Raw genomic sequence first — 18,897 nt, forward strand, 5'->3', positions numbered from 1 at the left:
AAGGTACATGCCCTTGACCGGAATCGAACATGGGGACCCTTCAGTCCGCAGGCCGACGCTCTAGCCACTGAGCCAAACTGGCTAGGGCCTAACACATACTTTTATCCATGTACATAAATGCCGTCATTTTCCAAAAATCTTTCTCTTTCTGCACTAGTCCCCGTCCAGCCTTCCATCTCTGCACAGACAGGGTCCGGGCAACGGAAGGCGAGGAGGAGTCTGGAAATGACCCCTGTCAGGAAAGAGGCTTGTGGAGAAGTGACAGCAGTGATTGGAGCAGAAGAGAGTCCGGCGGATTGAGAGACAATGTGGGGCTGGGGGCCTAGAGGGAGCGAGGAAGGAGGAGAGAATGAGGAGGAGGGCAGGCCAGGGCCAGGGTGGATGTGGTGAAAGCAGACAGGGGAGGGGAAGCCACATGCAGGAGAGAAAGGAGCCGGGCTTTCTGGGGATTACTCTGTGGGTGCTTCTTTTATTTTATTTTATTTTATTTTATTTTATTTTATTTTATTTTATTTTATTTTATTTTATTTTATTTTATCTTATCTTATCTTATTATTTTATTTTATTTTATTTTATTTTATTTTATTTTATTTTAAGCGGCAGACTTCTGAGATCCGAGAAACAGTGAGTTCATAGTACTAGGAACTCACGGTAACTTTCACAGGCTTGTAATTGATTTTCAAATCTCTTTTAACCCAAGTCTGGCAAATCAGATTATAGGCTTCGTGCCAGAGAGGGGAGAGGAGAGAGAGCTCTAAGAGGCATCCACGCCACTGCCTGTAACATTTGAGCAACAGAGGATCTGTCCCCAAAAGTTCCCTGCCCGCCCTCCGCCAGGGGCGCACGCACCCCGGGACCCCGGGAAGGGAGATGGCATGGTTGAAAGGTGCAGTATTATTTAGAAGGAAACCTACGAAAATCGGCCACCTTTCAGAATGGGAACCATCCATTTTAAAAAGACTTAATGTAAAAAAAAATAAATCTGGTTATAGATTAACACTTGCTGTCAGATGCTTATAAAAAGTAATCCAAACAGAAAACCAAAAACTCTGTTTTCCCTAGAAGCCGACTTCTACAACAGGATTTTCTGGCCCTAAATAAGTTCTGCAGGGAAGGCAGGGGTGGGTGGTGGGAAGAGATCAACCAAAGAACTTGTATGCATATGGGTATAACCCAGGGACACAGACAATAGTGTGGTGAAGGCCTAGGGCAGTGGTCGGCAAACTCATTAGTCAACAGAGCCAAATATCAACAGTACAACAATTGAAATTTCTTTTGAGAGCCAAATTTTTTAAACTTAAAACTATATAGGTAGGTACATTGTTATTAACTTCATGGGTCCTCCTAAGCTGGCCTTTGCTAAAAACGTCCTCAATCTGATTGAGGTATGTTCGCTGAGGTCGACCCCTTCCATCTCTCCCATCCACACTCTTCTTGTATACTTGTTTCATCTATCTCCTTTCGTTCATCCTCTCTGTATGTCCAAACCACCTCAACATACCTTTCTCGATCCTTGACACTACATCTTCTTTCACTCCACAACGTTCTCTGCACCCACCCCTGCCACCACCCACCCCTGCCTTCCCTGCAGAAAAGGGATCATATGTAATACTTTCAACAAAAAAAAGATCTAAAAAAATAAATAAATAAATTGTAGCATTAAAAAAAAAAATTCAACAAAGAAAAAAAACAAAAGAAAAAAAGAGAGAGTGTGGTTGGGAACAGCTGTGGCTCCGGGAGGTGTGTCCACGAGACGGGGAGCCGGGACACCAGGTGGCTCCCACAGGTGGTGGACTTGGCAGGCACAGGAGCATCTGGGTTCCACAGCAGAAATAGATGTCACCATCTGGCGCACAGCCCCGCAGACAACCCCATTCCCTCCCGGTCCGACCCCTGAGCCAGGCTGAGCGCAGATGGCATTTAATATCCGCTTGATTAACTTTTTTCTGCCATAGTCCTGGTTTTAAGCAAATGGAGACAGACGGTGTGTGTTTTGTTAGGGGTGTCTGCCAAGGTGGCGCCCAGTGAAGAGGGAACGGTTTCTAAGGACAGACCGCGTCTGGCAGGCCTGCTGGGGTTGGAACCGGGGTGTTTCCTCTTAGAACGGGAAAGCATAACCCGGGAAAGAGGCCGCTGGGCGTGCCAGCCCCTGGCGAGCAAGCAGAACTGGTTCCTGGATGGCAGGGCCTCTGCCGGAGGATCCCCTGAGGGCACTGCGCCAGCTCCTGTGTGACTTGCACGTCTGATTTCTGGGCAGAGGCCGCTGGCTTGGCGTTCAGTGGTTGATGTTCTGCAGGATGTGGACATAAAGGGCAGACCGTGGCCGTCTCGGATGCGGTCAGGAAAGCCCGATAGGCTATGGCTGCCTGGTTGGACAGCAACATCTACGATCTCCATGGTAGTGAACGTTCAGAATCTTACGTGGGATTGTGGGATTTTGGAGACGCAGGGCAGGTGATTGATGGTTTTTGTTGCTGGGTTTGCCTGTTAGTTCACGTGGTCAGGCTGTTCGGGGCATGTCCCAGACGGATCCGTTACATCCTCCACCAGCTGTGACACCTAGATTCCCATAACGGGATGGTATTTCACCCGATCCTAAAAGCATGACTGTTGAGACTGGAGAAGCCCATCCTTTATTTTATTATTTTTTAAAATATGTTTTTTATTGATTTCAGAGAGAGGAAGGGAGAGGGAAAGAGAGAGACAGAAACATCAATGATGAGAGAGAAGCATTGGTCTGCTGCCTACTGCACACCCCACAGTGGGGATTGAGCCCACAACCCGGGCATATGCCCTGACTGGGAATTGAACCTTGAGCTCCTGGTTCATAGGTTGACCCTCAACCACTGAGCCACGCTGGCCAGGCAAGAAGCCTATCCTTTAAAATGCCTAATGAAGTAAATTCTGGAAACCAACTCCCGGGTCACGGCTCCTATCTACATGAGCAGGCCTTCGCTGCAGCCGTCGGTCGCAGCATCACTCACCTTGAGAAGGTTCCTGTTCACACAAGGACGACCCGTCTGTGGGTCAAAGAACAGCTGCTCCCCCTGAGTCAGAAGGTGCGGCCACGCATCCCTCCTTGTCTTTTTTCTGACCACCCGCGCTCAGGGACGCACGGGTGTGGCAGTGCGCGTGGGAGAGGGACGGAACGCTGACGCCTCTGCAGACTCCCCTTTACCCAGTGGCTGCTGGAGTGGCCCCTCAGGCAGTGTCCCCCGTTGTAGAGACTAGAGAGGATCCTAGCTCTGCTGATGTCAATCAGAACTCCCTCCCGCTTCAGATCCATGACAAAGAGGAGGAAGAGTTCAATGAGAAGAGTGAGCACGATTCTGGGATCAACGAGGAGCCTCTACTCACAGCAGATCAGGTATGCGCATCTCCCTCGGTTCTTGGGATATTTTTCTTTTTTAAAATTAATTTCTTTTTTTGTTGTTCTTGGAATTTAAAAAAATATATTTTTATTGATTTCAAAGAGGAGGGGAGAGGGAAAGAGACAGAAACATCAATAATGAGAGAGAATCATGGATCGGCTGCCTCCTGCACACCCCGCATCGGGGATCGAGCCCGCAACCCGGGCATGTGCCCTGACCGGGAATTGAACCGTGACCTCCTGGTTCATAGGTCGATGCTCAACCACTGAGCCACGCCAGCCAGGCAGGAAATTTTTTTTTTTTAATGGCGAAAACATTTAAGATAATATATTTGTCACATCCATTTAAGGCAGAAGAAAAACGTATGGTCTCGCGGTGACTTGGAGTGTCTTTCAGAAGGGATTTCATTTCGCCTTATGCCTCAGTTTACCCACCTGCTGTAAACAGGAACATAACTCCAGACGCTTGGGTTGGGTGGGCTCCGTGTTGGGTAACAGCCAGAGGCAGGCCCAGTGTTTACTGACTCTACTTCCTGCTAAAACTCTTATTTAATTCACGTGCTTGGAGTCCAGATACTGAAACCAGGGCCCCAAACACCTGTTCTTCCAAAAACGGAAGTGGTAGGTGAGGCTTTTGCGCGATGGCTATTTCTCTCCTATTTCACAGAACACAGAGGACGCTGAGCCTTCTAAGAGGCGTCTTAGAGACACTTGTGTCTGTTTGTAAAAAAAGATAGTGCTTCACATTTGATTGCGTTGATTGCATTTTGGCTTTAATAATTTACTGCCGAAGGAGAATAATGCTGCCTCACTGGCTTCCTTATCCAGCCTTTCAGTCACCAAATACTTATGGGTGGTTGTTTTGAGCAGGCACCATGCATGTTTATTTTTTCACAAAATAATTCAGACAAAGCCCCACTGGGAGCCGGGGATGCCAGAAAGAGCTCTTCAGTAAAAGGAACTCTTTGGTGTCTGTGGCCAAAGGTGGGTAAGGATATAAATAGATAAGGATCAAGAGACTGAAGGGAACCAGATGGAAAACACAGGCACTACCAGTTAATTCTTGTGAATTTTAGGAGAAATCCGATGCTAACCGCTCTGAGATAAAGAGAAACTCAGCTGTCCAGTGCTAAAGGGGCTTGTTGTCATTCGATTGCATCCTGTGAGTGGCGTTCAGTAGTCAGAGATGGGGTGTCCCCTGAATGTACTAGCACAGATGAGAAGGTTGGGGACTAAACAGCCATTATTCTATAGGAGGGGACAGCACACCTTCTTATCTTTGGTATGAATGCCAGCCTAACACGGAGGCCCCAGCCCAGCGGCCTTGGAGCCGGAGCCTGTCACAGCATCGACAACAGACAGACGCAGAAATCAGGGCACTGTGGTGACCAGGCTCATCCGTGGGGTCCTTTGGAAGTAGCCTTTGCTTATTCGCTTTCTTTCTGTGCAGACGATGAATGTGCAAAGTCGCTTACCTCCATTCCTTTTGGCCGCCATCTAACATCACTCTCACTCCAGGAGCTGCCCCCTCCCCAGTCCAGATCAGAGCTGGGTTTCTTACCTCTTTTCTGCTCCCTACACCCTGCGTATCCTTTCATTCCTCTAGGATCTCTATTTTCGCTTGTTGCCAGGCAGTTTTCGTTCCTGTGTAAAACCTGGAGAAATCGCCATTTCCTCCCAAGTGAAAAAAAAACAAAAACCCTCCACATTTTGAGTTGTGTTGCTGTTTTTTCCCCAGTCATAGGCACTGTGACAACGAATGGGCTGGGTTTCGTGTTGAAGCAGATGAAACATTTCCCCTCTTAGACACAAAGCGCTCAGCACATTGAAGTCAGGTTCCCTTCCAGGCAGCTCTGCTTCCCTCCCCGAAAGCGTCGTATTTCCAATAAAGCACCCAGCCGAATGCTGTTCTTGGGAGACGCTTTGCATTAAAAGGAAGGAGCGTGCCTAAGCCGTAGGTCAGGCCTATTTTTATTATTATTTAATACGTATTAAGGAACAGCACCGCTTTAGGAATTTTACAGACAGCAAGTCAGACCTGTCCTTACCCGACCCAGATTCCAGCCAGAATGTCCCTCCAGCAGAGGACAGGTCACTGAGCCTCCTGTGGGCCTTCCCCAGGTCATCGAGGAGATCGAAGAAATGATGCAGAACTCCCCGGACCCTGAGGAGGAGGAGGAGGCCCTGGAGGAGGAGGACGGGGCCGAAACTTCCTCCCAGGCGGACTCGGTGCTCCTGCAGGAGATGCAGGCCTTGACCCAGACCTTCAACAACAACTGGTCCTATGAAGGTGAGGGCCGGGGGCGGGCTCGCCCAGGATGGACCCCTGCCCCGGGCCAGGCGCTGGGCACGTGCCTCACTGTAGCTAGTAGAACCTCGCATCCGGGGAGTTGGCAACTCCTTCTTACCGGGCATTGGGAGAGAAGGGAGCACTTTTTGGAAAATCAAAATGGTAAAACGGAGCAAAGAACATGACTCAATCAACGAGAAACCCCTACAAAAGGTAATAGTCATGACAGCTCATGTTTTTGGAGTGCTTCCTATGGGCTACCTTATTCTAAGATGTCCTACGAATAATGGCATTTCATCCCCACACCAGCTTCAGGACTGAGCTGAGGGTTCTGAGAGGTTAAGCGACTTGGGCCCCTGTTGCAGAAATATGATTAAAAACAAAACCTCCTCCCCCCCCAGAGAAGCTTTCCACAGAAGCAGAGAATGCAAACAGTTCTGTCCTTGGATAAGCATGAAGCCAGAGCGTGAGGCACGTCATGAGCAGCCGCTGAAGGGGCTGCAGAGCCGGAAAGAAATCCCCCTGTTGTCTAGAGCCCAGGGGATGCCATGTGCTCCGTTCCTTACGCTCTGCAGCTTGGAGTCAGGCCACACCATCCTCCTTGGTGATTTCTCTTCTTTCTTTTCCATTGATATTTTTCCCATTGATTTTTAGAGAGAGTGAAAGAGAGTGGTGAAGGGACAGAGAGAGAGAGAGAGAGAGAGAGAGAGAGAGAGAGAGAGAGAGAGAGGAACACTGATGTGTCACATCGATTGGTTGCCTCCCCCATGCACCCTGACCGGGGCTGGGGATGGAACCTGCAATCCAGGTATGTGCCCTTGACTGGGAATTGAACCCGCGACCCTCGGTGCGTAGGCCGGCGCTCTAACCACTGAGCAACTTGGCCAGGGCGATGCTTACTTTCAAAGCAGTGACTCCCTGGTTCTTTTTTTTTTTTTCCCTCCTCTCCACTCCATTTTCCTCCCATCTTTTCCCTCCCATATCCTCCCTTCTCTCTCCTGCCTTCCTCTCTCTCTCTCTTTTTTTAAATTAAATCTTTATTGTTCAGATTATTACAGTTGTTCCTCTTTTTTCCGCCCGATAGCTCCCCTCCACCCGGTTCCCACCCCATCCTCTGCCCCACTGTCCTCATCCATAGGTGTACGATTTTTGTCCAGTCTCTTCCCGCACCCCCACACCCCTTTCCCCCCCCGAGAATAGTCAGTCCACCCCCTTTCTACGCCCCTGATTGTATCATATTCACCTCTCGACTCCCTGGTTCTTGAGGAAACATTCCTGAGTCCTGAGACAGGCAGGAGCTTTATTCGGCCGTGAAAACGAGTGGCACGCATTTGAAAAGGACAGAGAAAGCAGTTCTGAAAGGAGAGGGAGGTAAGGGAGAGGGAACATCTCACCCTTCTTTTCAACAGGAAGAACCAGCCTCTTCTTTTCCCCTTGCATTTCCCCTCACACCACATTCCAGCGGAAGGGCTGGAGCCCAAACTGAAGCCAGATGGGTCAACTCCAGAGTCCACACTCTGTCTGTGTATCGTACTGATTCTCCGACACGGATCGGTAGTAACTAGGATTGTGCAAAGAAACGGGTGGATGAGGAATGAAATGACAAGATGTAGCACAGCAAAGGCTAAGCTGGGTATGAGTGCCATCAGCCCGCAGGGAGGATGATGCTCTTGCTGGGGAGTAGACCCATGGGGTGGGGAGATGGGGACTCGGAAACGGAGAGAGAAGGTGGGTGGGTCTGGGTAGAAAGATCGGTCCAAACAAGGGTTAGAATAGTGGTAAAAACGGAGGCGTGAGCTGAAGAACTGATGGGAAGCGAGCCTGGCTGTCGGGGCAGAGGCAGGGCGTGACCGGCCGGAGGAATCCGTGCGGAGCTGAGCGATGGAGCGCACTTGGCCGTGGTGCTGCCTTCACAGCTGCCAGGTCCGGCCATTCCCAGCCACACAAAGGCCCAAACACAGAGAAGCTCAGCCAGGGACTCGCGAAGGCAGCTGCAATGCGGAGTGAAATGGCAAACGCAGAAGGAGGAGGGCCGCTCTCGGAACGAGATAAAGGGGAAGTATCCGGGCAAAGCAGACACGAAAAGGGGAGGGACATGGATGCTGAGGCAGAAAGAAGAGATGCCGTTAGAAAGGGGTCCATTGGCCACGAATCCATTTTAGATGAAGAAGCCTCAGGGGGCAGGAATTCAAATAAAGTGACCTGGGTCTCCTGATCTCGGGCCCCCTTCCCCTTTCCTGACGGTGGCAGACCACTCTCTCTCTTTTTTCTTTATTTCAAGAAAAACGATCTTAAATATAATAATGTTACATGCAATAAACATTAATACCTCAAGAAAAACAATTTTAAATATAATAATGTTACATGCAATAAACATTAATACCTCAAGAAAAACAATTTTAAATATAATAATGTTAGATTCAATAAACACCAATTATTCAAGAAAAATTATCTTAAATATAATACTAGAGGCCCAGTGCACAAAATTCGTGCACTCGGGGTAGGGGTGTCCCTCAGCCCAGCCTGCACCCTCTTGCAATCTGGGAGCCCGCAGGGGATGTCCAACTGATGGCTTAGGCCTGCACCCCGCGGAGAGTGGGCCTAAGCCTGCAGTTGTTCATCCTTAGTGCTGGTGCAGAGGCGAAAGAGGCTCCCGCCACTGCCGCTGCGCTCGCCAGCCGTGAGCCTGGCTTCTGGCTGAGCGGAGCTCCCCCTGTGGGAGCGCACTGACCACCAGGGGGCAGACGCTCCACGCAGGAGCTGCCTGGAGCGTTTGCCCCCTGGTGGTCAGTGCGCATCATAGCGACCGGTCGTGCCACCGTTTGGTCAATTTGCATATTAGCCTTTTATTATATAGGATTACATGCAATAGCACACCACTCTCCTCCCACTCGCCAGGGTTCACTTTCCTCTCTGAGTAGCCCGGCTTCTGCACACTTCCCCCACTTTTGAATGCAGGCACTGCCACACGGGACTGCCGGCGAGAGAGGGCCTCTACGTGTCCTGCTAATTTCGCTGTCAGCTTGGTCAGCTCCTGGGAATCAGCACCACCTGCTATTGCTCTTCAGCCCCAATGCCAAAACCCCCTCTGTTTTTTTTTTTTGTTTAAAATATATTTTTTATTGATTTCAGAGAGGAAGGGAGAGGGAGAGAGAGAGAGATAGAAACATCAATGATGAGAATTATTGATCAGCTGCCTCTTGCACATCCCACACTGGGGATCGAGCCTGCAACCTGGGCATGTGCCCTGACCGGGAATCGAACCAGGACCTTCTGGTTCATAGGTCGATGCGCAACCACCGCGCCGTGCTGGCTGGGCCTAAAGCCTCCTCTTTATGCTCCTTCCCGCCCCACCCTTGACCCATTTCACACGAGGAATAGTGTAGAAACAGGACAGTTTGGAAGACAGAACAAGGGATCAAGAAGCCACCTGTCTGTCCACACACTTTTTTGTGGGCAGAGTCCATTGGCTTCCTTGGGGGCCTTTTCTCCTTCCCCCTTTGCTTCCCCACGAGGGCTGTCTTTTCTGCAGACAGCACACTGGCCCCACCCTTCCCGGCACACCCCGAAGTGGTGAGGGTCTCTCCTGGCCCTCTGCGGAGTGGGAAGGGGTCTCCCCTCGAAGGGCCGTCCCACCTCTGCAGCGGCTCGGGCTCGGCTGCAGGTGCCACCTGTGGGCGTCTCCCCGCAGGACTGAGGCGCATGTCCGGGTCGGAGCTGACCGAGCTGCTGGACCAGGTGGAGGGCGCCATCCGCGACTTCTCGGAGGAGCTGGTGCAGCAGCTGGCCCGCCGGGATGAGCTGGAGTTCGAGAAGGAGGTGAAGAACTCCTTCATCACGGTGCTGATCGAGGTGCAGAACAAGCAGAAGGAGCAGCGAGAGCTGATGAAGAAGAGGCGGAAAGAGAAAGGCCTGAGCCTGCAGAGCGGCCGCATGGAGAAGGGGCGCCAGATGCCCCTCAAGGTATGTGAGCACCCAGCCGGGAGCCTGTGCGTCCCCCCGCGAACCCGGCACCTCAGGTCCCGGGACCAGCCCTGCAGCGGACAAGAACAGACTTCTCCTGCGCAGTGGCTGATGGGACACAAACATCATCGAATAGGTTCTCTTGGTCAAGACCTTGGAAAGTGGGGTGAGGGCATTTAGGGTTGAGAAGCGGAGCCCCGGGACTCTGGGCGCCGTCCTGACTCCCCTCGCTAGGGTGCGGGTGGGTGTTTCAGGACCGAAATGGTGGTGCTTCGCTGGTACACGGACAGGATCCTTCAGAGCAGAGGCTCAACCAGGGAAGCTCCGCAGAATCACCTGGGGAGGTTTCTCAGGAGCCGCTGCCTGTGCTCTGGCCACACCTGGGCACTGGCCTCGCTGTGTGCATTTGGAAACAGCATCTCCGATAAGGGCAGCTGCTTGACATCTGCCCTTCTCTCTCTTTTTAAAAAAGTATATTTGATTTTTCAGAGATGAGAAGAGAGAGAGAGACAGAGAGAGAGAGAGAGAGTCATTGATTGGCTGCCTCCTGCACGCTCCCTACTGGAGATCGAGCCCGCAACCCAGGCATGTGTCCTGACCGGGAATCGAACCCTGACCTCCTGGTTCATAGGTCGATGCTGCACCACTGAACCACGCCGGCTGGGCCATCTGCTCTTCTCAGTGGCTGGGCATTTTGTTCTCTTCCCTACGATATTTGCATCAGCGTCTGTCCAGGTTTTACTGTGCTGCTTCATTTTACACAGGAAACAGTAGAGTAAAATGTGGGGGTGCGTGTGGGTTTGTTACCCTGGGGGCGGGGGGCAGGGTGACTCATTTAGATAAGAGTCTTCCACGCTGTTTATCCTCCCAAAGCTCAGGTTTCCATTCTGGCCTGCCTTAGCCCAGGTCTTCCACTTACTTTTAGTCCCAGCACTCTGGGCAGTGACCTGGACAGTGTGGCAGCTCAGGGGTCCGGGCGGTTGAGAGAGGACACAAGGCCCTGGGTGGGGTGGGGTGGGGGGCGCAGAGGGGGCCGTGGAGCGGGAAGCAGCTGCTCTTCTTGGTCTCCTCCCCCCAGCGCTTCAGCATGGAGGGCATCTCCAGCATCCTGCAGAGCAGCATCCGCCAGACCTTCGGCTCCTCGGGGACTGACAAGCAGGTACGGCTGTCTCCCTGGTCCCCGCTGTCCTCCCAGCAGAGCGGGGAGTGGGGGTTCCATAGGACGATCCCGGCACTCGGGCCAGGGCGGTCCCCCGACTTGCTTCACTCTGGAGAAGGAACGTGTCTTTGTAAAGGTGAACCGTTCCCTGAGCTCCAGGACGCGTGGAGAAAACTTAAAAGTCGACACTGCGCGTAGCCCTACAAGTCAGCTTGTTTTAAGAACAAAATGCGTGAAAAGGGAAACGCATTTGATGATCGATGAGTCCACCACTCGGGTCGCCAGCGGACCAGCCCCCCCAGGTCCGCGCCTTTAGCCGCCCACTCTGCCTGTCGCCCGCGCTGGGGCATCTCCAGGTCGGTCCGTTGAGTCGGCTACTTGTCTGAGAAGCATTTCTGGTCCCTTGTAGGCAGCGCTCGAAACGTTTCCTGCGGACCTGCTATGCGCCCAGCTCTGTTGCTAGGCCCTCAGGTGCCAAGATGAGCAAGTCCTCCCCCCCAAACCCACCCCCACCCTCACGGCGTGCGCCATCTGATAGAGATGCGTGTGTAAACGGATGAGTGTGGAATAAGTGTGCATGCGTTGTGTGCGTCTCACACACACTTACAGCTGGGTCCCGTGTGAGAATTCTAGGACGCGTGATGGGAAGAGATTTTGGGAACATCTAACTCAGTCCCCTCGTTTCTCAGCGGCGAGAACTGAGGCCCAGAGAGATGAGGCAGGGTTTCCCCAAGGCCACGCGGCTGGTGTGTGGGAGAGCCCCCTGGCACAGCCACGACTAACACCGAAGCCTCTGGCTTTGGGTCTGGAGGTCTCACCCACTCTGCCCGGTGTCCCCAGGGCCCTTCACCTCCTTCTGGCCCAGGGCCCGATACCCCACTGGGTTGTCCCCAAGATGATGATGTTGTAGAAGCGCCGCACACCCAGCAGAGGGCGCAAATCCAGCATTCAAGACCCAGGGTGTGGCTGAGGTTCTCTGGCCTGTCATTTGGACAAAAGAGAAGCCAGCCATTCATTCTCAAATTGCACTGCGAAGGGTAAGAAGATACAAGACCCTCTCCTTGCTCTCAGCCCCGATGAGAAACATCTCACCCGGACTTTTAAATAAGCAGAGCTCCTAATCCCTGGAAAATGCCCAAGCTGGAACGGAGGGATGTTTTTCCTCGGGGATACGGGCAAGTCTTAGCTTTCAAGAGACACTCCCCCAAAACAGAAGGTCCTGAGACACTGGTGTGTGAACTACACGAGTGCTGCGGTGAACGCGCCCTTTGACGGGGCGTGTTTCTTAGAGGAGAGCCCGCCCCCGCGCAGGCGGTCCCGGGTAGCTCGCCCCGGAGGCCCGCGGCTCAAGCGCGTGCGTTTGTCTCCTAGTATCTGAACACGGTCATCCCCTACGAGAGGAAGGCCTCGCCTCCGTCCGTGGAAGACCTGCAGATGCTGACCAACAGTGAGTAGCGCCCTTTCCCAGCCAGGTCAGCCGCTCGATGCCCTGCATCCCTCCCTGTGAGTCACACCCTGGGTGCCGCGGGCCCGAGATGTCCCAGACGGGTGGGTGTCAGACGGCCAGACTGTGCTCCGTGTCACGGCCTCCCTGGCCCCGAAGCAGGGGTGAGATCGCAGTGCTCTGCGGTGATGCCCAGCGCGGTCTTGTCTCCCCCGGTGTCTGTAAGGCACCAGATTTGCTAGGAGAAGAAAGTGAGCTGGGGAACGAGGTGGCGGAGGGGTGGAGGGGTGGGGTGCATCGTGTGCAGGGACTGTCTGGGTCACCCAGCAGTCCTCAGGTTTTGCACCCTCTGCCTTGCCCGCCTGTCCCCCCACTGCAACTGGAGGATGCCGCTGTTCTGAACGTGTGGCCACACACGCCCCCCCTCCCTCCCCCCACCCGCCCCCAGCAGGGAGCGCAGTCCCTGGGACTGGCTGTCTCTTTAAAGAGAAGCCACGTGTCTTGGGTGGGGTAAGGCTGACGGTAAAGAAGAGTGTGGTTCCCCTCCACTTTGGCTCTCCTGTCAAAATAGTAATAAATATTCTGAGCTTAGGGAGGAAAGTGTGTAAAAAAGAGCCGTTTGGAGGCAACATGTCTTTATGTCCATCTAACACGACAGGCCCCGAAGGGCCAGGGCGCGTGGTGTTGGCCATCCGTCAGCTTGATTCTTGTAGGAAGAGGATCCTAGGCTGAGATGTGACAGGCTCTGTGCATCAGGAGTCCATCTCCCTGGCAACCGTGCGCTGCTTGAGCGACAGACTAGCCAGGCTGCCCAGCCTGCAGCAGCGCTGCCCAGCGGACCGGGCCAGCCGCAGGGCGACCTGGTGCCCCAGGGGATGGGAAGAGGCGCTTCCTCTGTTCAGCGGAGGGAGACGGATGCCTGCTGGGCCCAGTGCTAAAGGGGACCCACCGTTCTCATTTCTCTCAATTTGGAAAACCAAGGCAGGTTCTGGTAAACAGAAATCTCGCCGACATCGAGAGCTGCTGAGCCCTCGGGAATCTGGAATCGTGAATTCAAAAGGCATTGGCTTCCTCTAGGCTCGTTTTGAACTCCTTCATTTGCATAAATATGCACTAAGAATTTTTTTTTTAAAGGGAGCAGATAGAGATGAGCTGACATTTACAGGTGTTTTCACAAGCAGTAAGCGTTTGGAAAATAAATTGGACAGATGATGAAGGCTGATCTATGTAAGGAACTCTATCATGGTCCCCACAAAAGGAGGAGCTGCTCATTCCTGCACACCCACTGCGGGGTGCAGCGCGAAATCCTTTCATTCTGATGAAGACGCTGTGGGTTAGTTTACGTTTTCTAAGTTCACTTAGAAAGTTATCGCTTGAGTAGATCGCTCATTTAGAATTCGCTGGGAAAGCGAACAAAGGAAAAGAAATACTTCATTGTTCCCTTGGCTGTGGTTTCTATGTTGGTGTTTTTCAGCCATAATATTTAATGTCTTTTTCATGGAGTTGGGATTATGCTGGCTATAAAATTTTGCAGCACGATTTTAATCACGCCCGTTAACATTTGGTTAACATTTTTAAAATGGCTCTCTCTTCTAGCATGTGGATATACATTCCAATATTTTATTCTTTTGAAAAGGAAAAAGCTGCCATCTTTTCTGAACGCCAATTCTGTAGGTTACGAAAGCCCTTTTTTTAAAAATTTTTATGCCAAATCTTTGTATGGATTTACGAACAGTATCTCCTCTTTACTCCCAAATGGGCCAAAGACCAGCTCTGAGGCCTGGGCACCCCATACATTTTGGGTTTTGGAAACCAACTTAGACCCATATCGACGGAGTGCACTTACTGTATTTTTACGGCTACCTTCTTGGTGCGGCGTCTGGCCTGCCCATGCTCAGTGGCAGAGCATTCCCAGCCTATTCCGTGGAGATGAGTACATGTCTCCAAACACAGACGAAATAAAACAGAAGAAACCAGCACCGGCAGGGCCTCAGGCTTGGTCTCTTTCCCAACCTGGCCGCTGACTCCTGCCGCCGTCAGCTCGGTTCCGACCCACCCACTTCTGGTTTCTGGAATCAGGTTGCGTGAAACTGGGCAAAGAAACCCACGGAGAGCAGGGACATGGAGATGGACGGGGTGCCTCTGTTGTCAGGGCTGCCGCCTGACCTGGGGTCAGTGCCGGCTGATCTTTATTCTTCTCTCCGTTTGCAAGAAGTAATAGGTGCTCATTGAAAAAAGCCAGGCACTGTGGGCATATGACATAGAAAGGAGCTTCCCCCCTGGTCTCACTCCAGAGATAACCACTTTGAACAGTTTCATGCACTTTCTTCCAGATATTTCTGTGAGTATTAGCATTTATTTAAGTTAGTACATAATGTCCTGTGGCCTTCTCTCTTCACTGTTAAGGATGTCTGGCACATACAGATCTCTCTCCTTTTTCATAAAGACTACACGGGGATAGAGTTTATTGAAGGAATCGATTGGTGAAGGAATCTATTGGAAGACCCTCCCCCCGCCGCCCCCCCACCCCCATTTCTTGGGACTATAAACAAGATCCAGCTACTTTCTTGAAGGGTTTCCTACAAAGCTCACTTCTACAATATGGATTATGAACATGAGAAGATGCTTTTGGCAGCGAGAACAGGTGTTAGCCCGGTGGGTCAGACTGGACCTGGGTTCGGCACTTGAGTTCTGTCTAGGAAAGAATTCAAACCCAAGACTCAAACTATAAGAGAAAGTGTATGTAGAACGTCACAGAGGCAGAAGTGAGCTGTGGTGGAAGAAATGGGCTCAGGAAACACGTTAGAGGCAAAAGAAGGGCCCTTGGAGCTCAGGAGGGAGAAGGGTGAAGGTGAGGCACCTGGGGACAGAGGTGGGGGTGAGAAAGGTGTGTTAATGCCCCTCCCCCTCACTCCCCCTCCCCAGAGGCTGGCTCTTCTGCTCTAAGGGCTTTTAAGGGCAGGATTTCAGGGGAGGCCCCAGGGGAGGGTCCCAATAGAATAGTCATCAGCTTCCCAGGTGTGTCCTGTCAGGGTCCTGGTCTCCACTGCTTGGCCGGTGCATCTGGTCCTTAGGTCAGCCCCTGCATTACTCGTCTGGTTTTGCTGCTTTCCTGGGCCTGGAGCTGAGACGCCGCTGAGGCCTAGAAGCGTCTGATGGTCAGAACCTCCTTGTCCTGGTGGCTCACTACTTCAGGGCCGTTCTCCGGCCCCTTGTTTGTTCCCCCTCTAAGGGGGTCTAACCCAATGGCTAGCAACATGCCAGGGGAGGAAACTCAGGGGGGCGCCCCAGCCACATGACCAGCGATAGGCTAGGGGGGATAGGTCACCCTGAGGGTGAGGATGTCGCTTTCCCAGTTTTGCCCGTTGCTAGGCACCCGGGGCTTTCCGCCCTGGTGACCTTCTGCACCTGGCCTGTCGGCCTTGCTCTGCTCACGTCTGTCTGACTGCCCACCGCAGTGCTACCTAGTGCAATAACAGAAAAAGCTACTTTAAACACTTTGATAAAAAGCCTTTGGGCTTGAATAACATCCCCATTTGCTTCCAGTGGAGTCACGTCCTGTTTCAACAAGAAGTCTTAAATCAGGTCCTTGAGGGTCCAGACGTCTCTTGCATTTCCACAAATTCTAGCGCCGTGCTGGGCGTAACAGAAAATGAGTATTTGTGAGATGGAATTTATTGGCTAGTAATAAATTGGGGGCGCGGGGATTTTCTAATAATATGTAAATAGAATGTCTTTAGAGACAGTGTTATTGGCTATTCAGCGATGTGACAACGATTATTCTAACATTTAGGTTGACTGCACCAGAAAACGGATTCTTTTTAAAAATTTATGTATTTATTTGTTTGTATGATTATTAAAGTCATATACTTAGGAGATGATGTGGAAGTTATAGACGAGCAAAAAAAAAAAAAAAAGTAAGAGATAAAGGAAAACAAGAAAATAAAACCACCGTAGGCCTCTGCCTCTTGGTAGCTTTGCACCACCACCATGCGGAACGCTGACCCTGGACAGAAGCTTCTAGACTTTTGCTCAATACTCAACAAAGGTCTGGTTCCCCCGAATCATTTCTCACTCTCCTTGGGTGGGTGGGTTGTTCGGCCCTAGAAGCGAGCTGTATGCCTTGGAGGTTCCTTAGCTCACCTGTCTTCTCCTTCCCCAGTTCTCTTCGCCATGAAGGAGGATAACGAGAAGGTGCCCACTTTGCTAACGGACTACATTTTAAAAGGTAAGAGGCCCGCGAACCAGGAGGTCGTGGTCTGATTCCAGGTCAGGGCACATGCCCAGGTTTCAGGCTCGATCCCCAATAGGAGGCGAGCAGGAGGCAGCCGATGAATGATTCTCTGTCATCACTGACGCCTCTATCTCTCTCTCCCTCTCCCATCCTCTCTGAAATCAATTTTTAAAAAAATTTAAGAGCAGCCCAGCTCTCAGGAGCAGAGATCCCCCGGACCCCTCCCCCGACTCCTGCTGACACTGTGGGATCCCTGTGCCGCCCTCCAGCGGGGCAGGGCCAGGGGCAGCGAGTGGACAGTTGTGAGGCCTCCCCGTGGTGGGGTGTTGCCTGGGGATGTTGCTTGGAGGCCTGAGAAGGAGATGTCAGCTCTCCGAGTCACCCGATGACTGAACTTGAGAAGCAGCCACACCAACAAAAGGCTGACTGTGCCCCTTCTGTGGGGCTGGGCTCTAGAGCCTGGGGATACAATGAATAGTTTCCAGCTCCCAAAACCGCTGTGCTGGGGGGTTAGGCCTGCAGCACATGAGTTTTGGGGACACAAGCCTTCAGCCCGTTGTCGATCATCCACGGCCAAGGGCCTTTGCTTCTTGGCATTTGCCCTCCACACACACCACCCGGTACAGTATCCAGAGCTTGTGCAGCCCGGTCAGGAACCTCTGCCGCGTATCGTGTCGGTCAGGATCAGAGAGATGGTCTTGCGTTTCTGCAGGAGGAATTTAGGCTAAACATTGGGAAGCACTTCTGACTCTGAAAGGCTGTGAACGAGCAGCGGGTGTCTCAGAGGACATTTTTGAAGGCGGCTGATAGAAATGGGTCTGCAAGTCTGGGAACCTGAGGGCTAGACTCTCCCCCCACGTGACCCACTGAAATGTCACTGAATTCATAAAACGAATTAACATTTACTGAGCACCTTCTACTCGCCTCTGAGCAGCCCTTTGGGGCGGGCAAAGGCACCGTCTATTGTCCACGTGAAGAAACGAGTCGGGCGAGGTAGGCTCCCTAAGGCGGTAGAATTGGAAACAGCGGACCCAGGATTTGAATCCAGGCAGCTGGGCGCCTATTGCACCAAACCACCAGCTCCCATCGGCTCTTCCTTCTGGAAGAGCCACAGGCCACTGCGATTACCCCTGGTTCTGGGGGGCAGTTCTCCGCTCGGGATGCTGGTGGGGAGCTGGTCTGCCCGCTCTGGGCCAGGGCCCCGTGGGCAGCAGGTCCTGGCCCCCACACTGCGTTGACCTCTGTCCTCTCCTCTCTCTTTCCAGTGCTCTGTCCTACCTAACCCTGCCCTTGGGAGCAGCCTTGCCGCGGGGTCACTGAGCAAGAGTCATTCCATCCCAGGGACCGCATGACGCCACGTGACCTCCGACGTGTGTATAAACGTGCAGAGCTTAACTGGATAAACCACGAGCAGGCAGGCGCCGGCCCTGGGCTGTGGTTGCTTCTAGTCCTATAACCATTGGATGCATGACAAGGGCAGGGCCGGGCGCCGCCGGCTCTCCGCCGGAGTCGGGGGAGGCAGCCGCTCTCACACTCATTACTAGTCCGCCCCCGGCCCTCAAAAACAGCTTACACTTTAACACTAATTTTGAAATAAACCTTCATTTAATTAATATTCTCCACGTGCTCTGGAGTGTGATGTCCAGCGGTCCCCCGTTGCAAACCCTCCAGGGAAAGGATGAGCAGCCCCTCCACGTGCTGGCCGTGGCCCGCGTGGGCCGGCCGCCGGGTGCTCGGGGCCGGGAGCATGTGTGCACCGTGGAGTGGGGGTTCGGGATGGGCTGCACCTGGTACCGACCGAGGCGGAGCCGTCCGCGGGCGGGGCTATCAGACCTGGCGCCTCGGCAACTCTAGAGGGCGCTGCAGGGCGCTTCCGGCGAGAGGCTGTCGGAGGAGGGGCCGGCTGGGAAGTTAGCAGGTGGACAGGGGGCTCGGGGCGCGGGCAGGCGCCGGGCACCTCTGCGGGGACGGCCAGATGGGCTCCGGGAGGAGCCGGCAGCCCCCGCCCAGGGACCCGGAGGCTCGGGTCGGAGGGAGGCAGCTCTGCTGAGCTGTTGGAGGGGGATTTCGGCTGCCTTCGTGACTGTCCCCAACGGCCCCTGGGAAGCACATCCTAGGACCGTGTGCATGCCCGGCCCGGCCCTTCCTGCAAACCTAGCGGCCCAGCAGCTATGCCCGCTACGGGCTGGCTCCATCCTCGAGGAAGCAACCGCCAGGCTTGCCTGACCGGTAGGTGAATGCTAATTCGTAGCTTGATGTTACCACCGGAACTCTCCTGCCTTCCATCTTCTGGCCGGAATGATATTAACCTGCCAATTTCCACAGCACGTCTGAAAAACAGAAACTTTTATCGACCCTGGCTGAGCCCTCTCCCAGCATCGCACGTCACAGCGCCCCCGTGTGGTGATGCGGCAGCGTTGCCCCGCTGTCCTCTCCG

At 52.9% G+C, this 18,897-nt stretch overlaps 1 protein-coding gene across 3 annotated transcripts in view; it reads left to right on the forward strand.

Moving 5' to 3' along the window:
- The window catches only part of FEZ1 (fasciculation and elongation protein zeta 1), a 41,895-nt gene extending 23,816 nt beyond the window's left edge, over positions 1–18,079 (forward strand). For 2 of the 3 annotated variants that reach the window (XM_036354172.1, XM_036354173.1), the window contains 7 exons: positions 3,281–3,367; positions 5,492–5,660; positions 9,352–9,623; positions 10,702–10,782; positions 12,154–12,229; positions 16,389–16,454; positions 17,726–18,079. In XM_036354172.1, coding sequence (XP_036210065.1) covers positions 3,281–3,367; positions 5,492–5,660; positions 9,352–9,623; positions 10,702–10,782; positions 12,154–12,229; positions 16,389–16,454; positions 17,726–17,742 — 768 coding nt within the window. In that variant the 3' untranslated portion in view covers positions 17,743–18,079. Of the gene's footprint in view, positions 1–3,280; positions 3,368–5,491; positions 5,661–9,351; positions 9,624–10,701; positions 10,783–12,153; positions 12,230–16,088; positions 16,275–16,388; positions 16,455–17,725 lie in introns of all 3 variants that reach the window. The other variant, XR_004974906.1, reaches the window with a different exon arrangement.
- The last annotated feature ends 818 nt before the right edge of the window (positions 18,080–18,897 follow it).

Source organism: Myotis myotis, unplaced genomic scaffold (assembly GCF_014108235.1).
Source record: "Myotis myotis isolate mMyoMyo1 unplaced genomic scaffold, mMyoMyo1.p scaffold_m19_p_20, whole genome shotgun sequence".
In the NCBI taxonomy this organism is placed as follows: Eukaryota; Metazoa; Chordata; class Mammalia; order Chiroptera; family Vespertilionidae; genus Myotis; species Myotis myotis.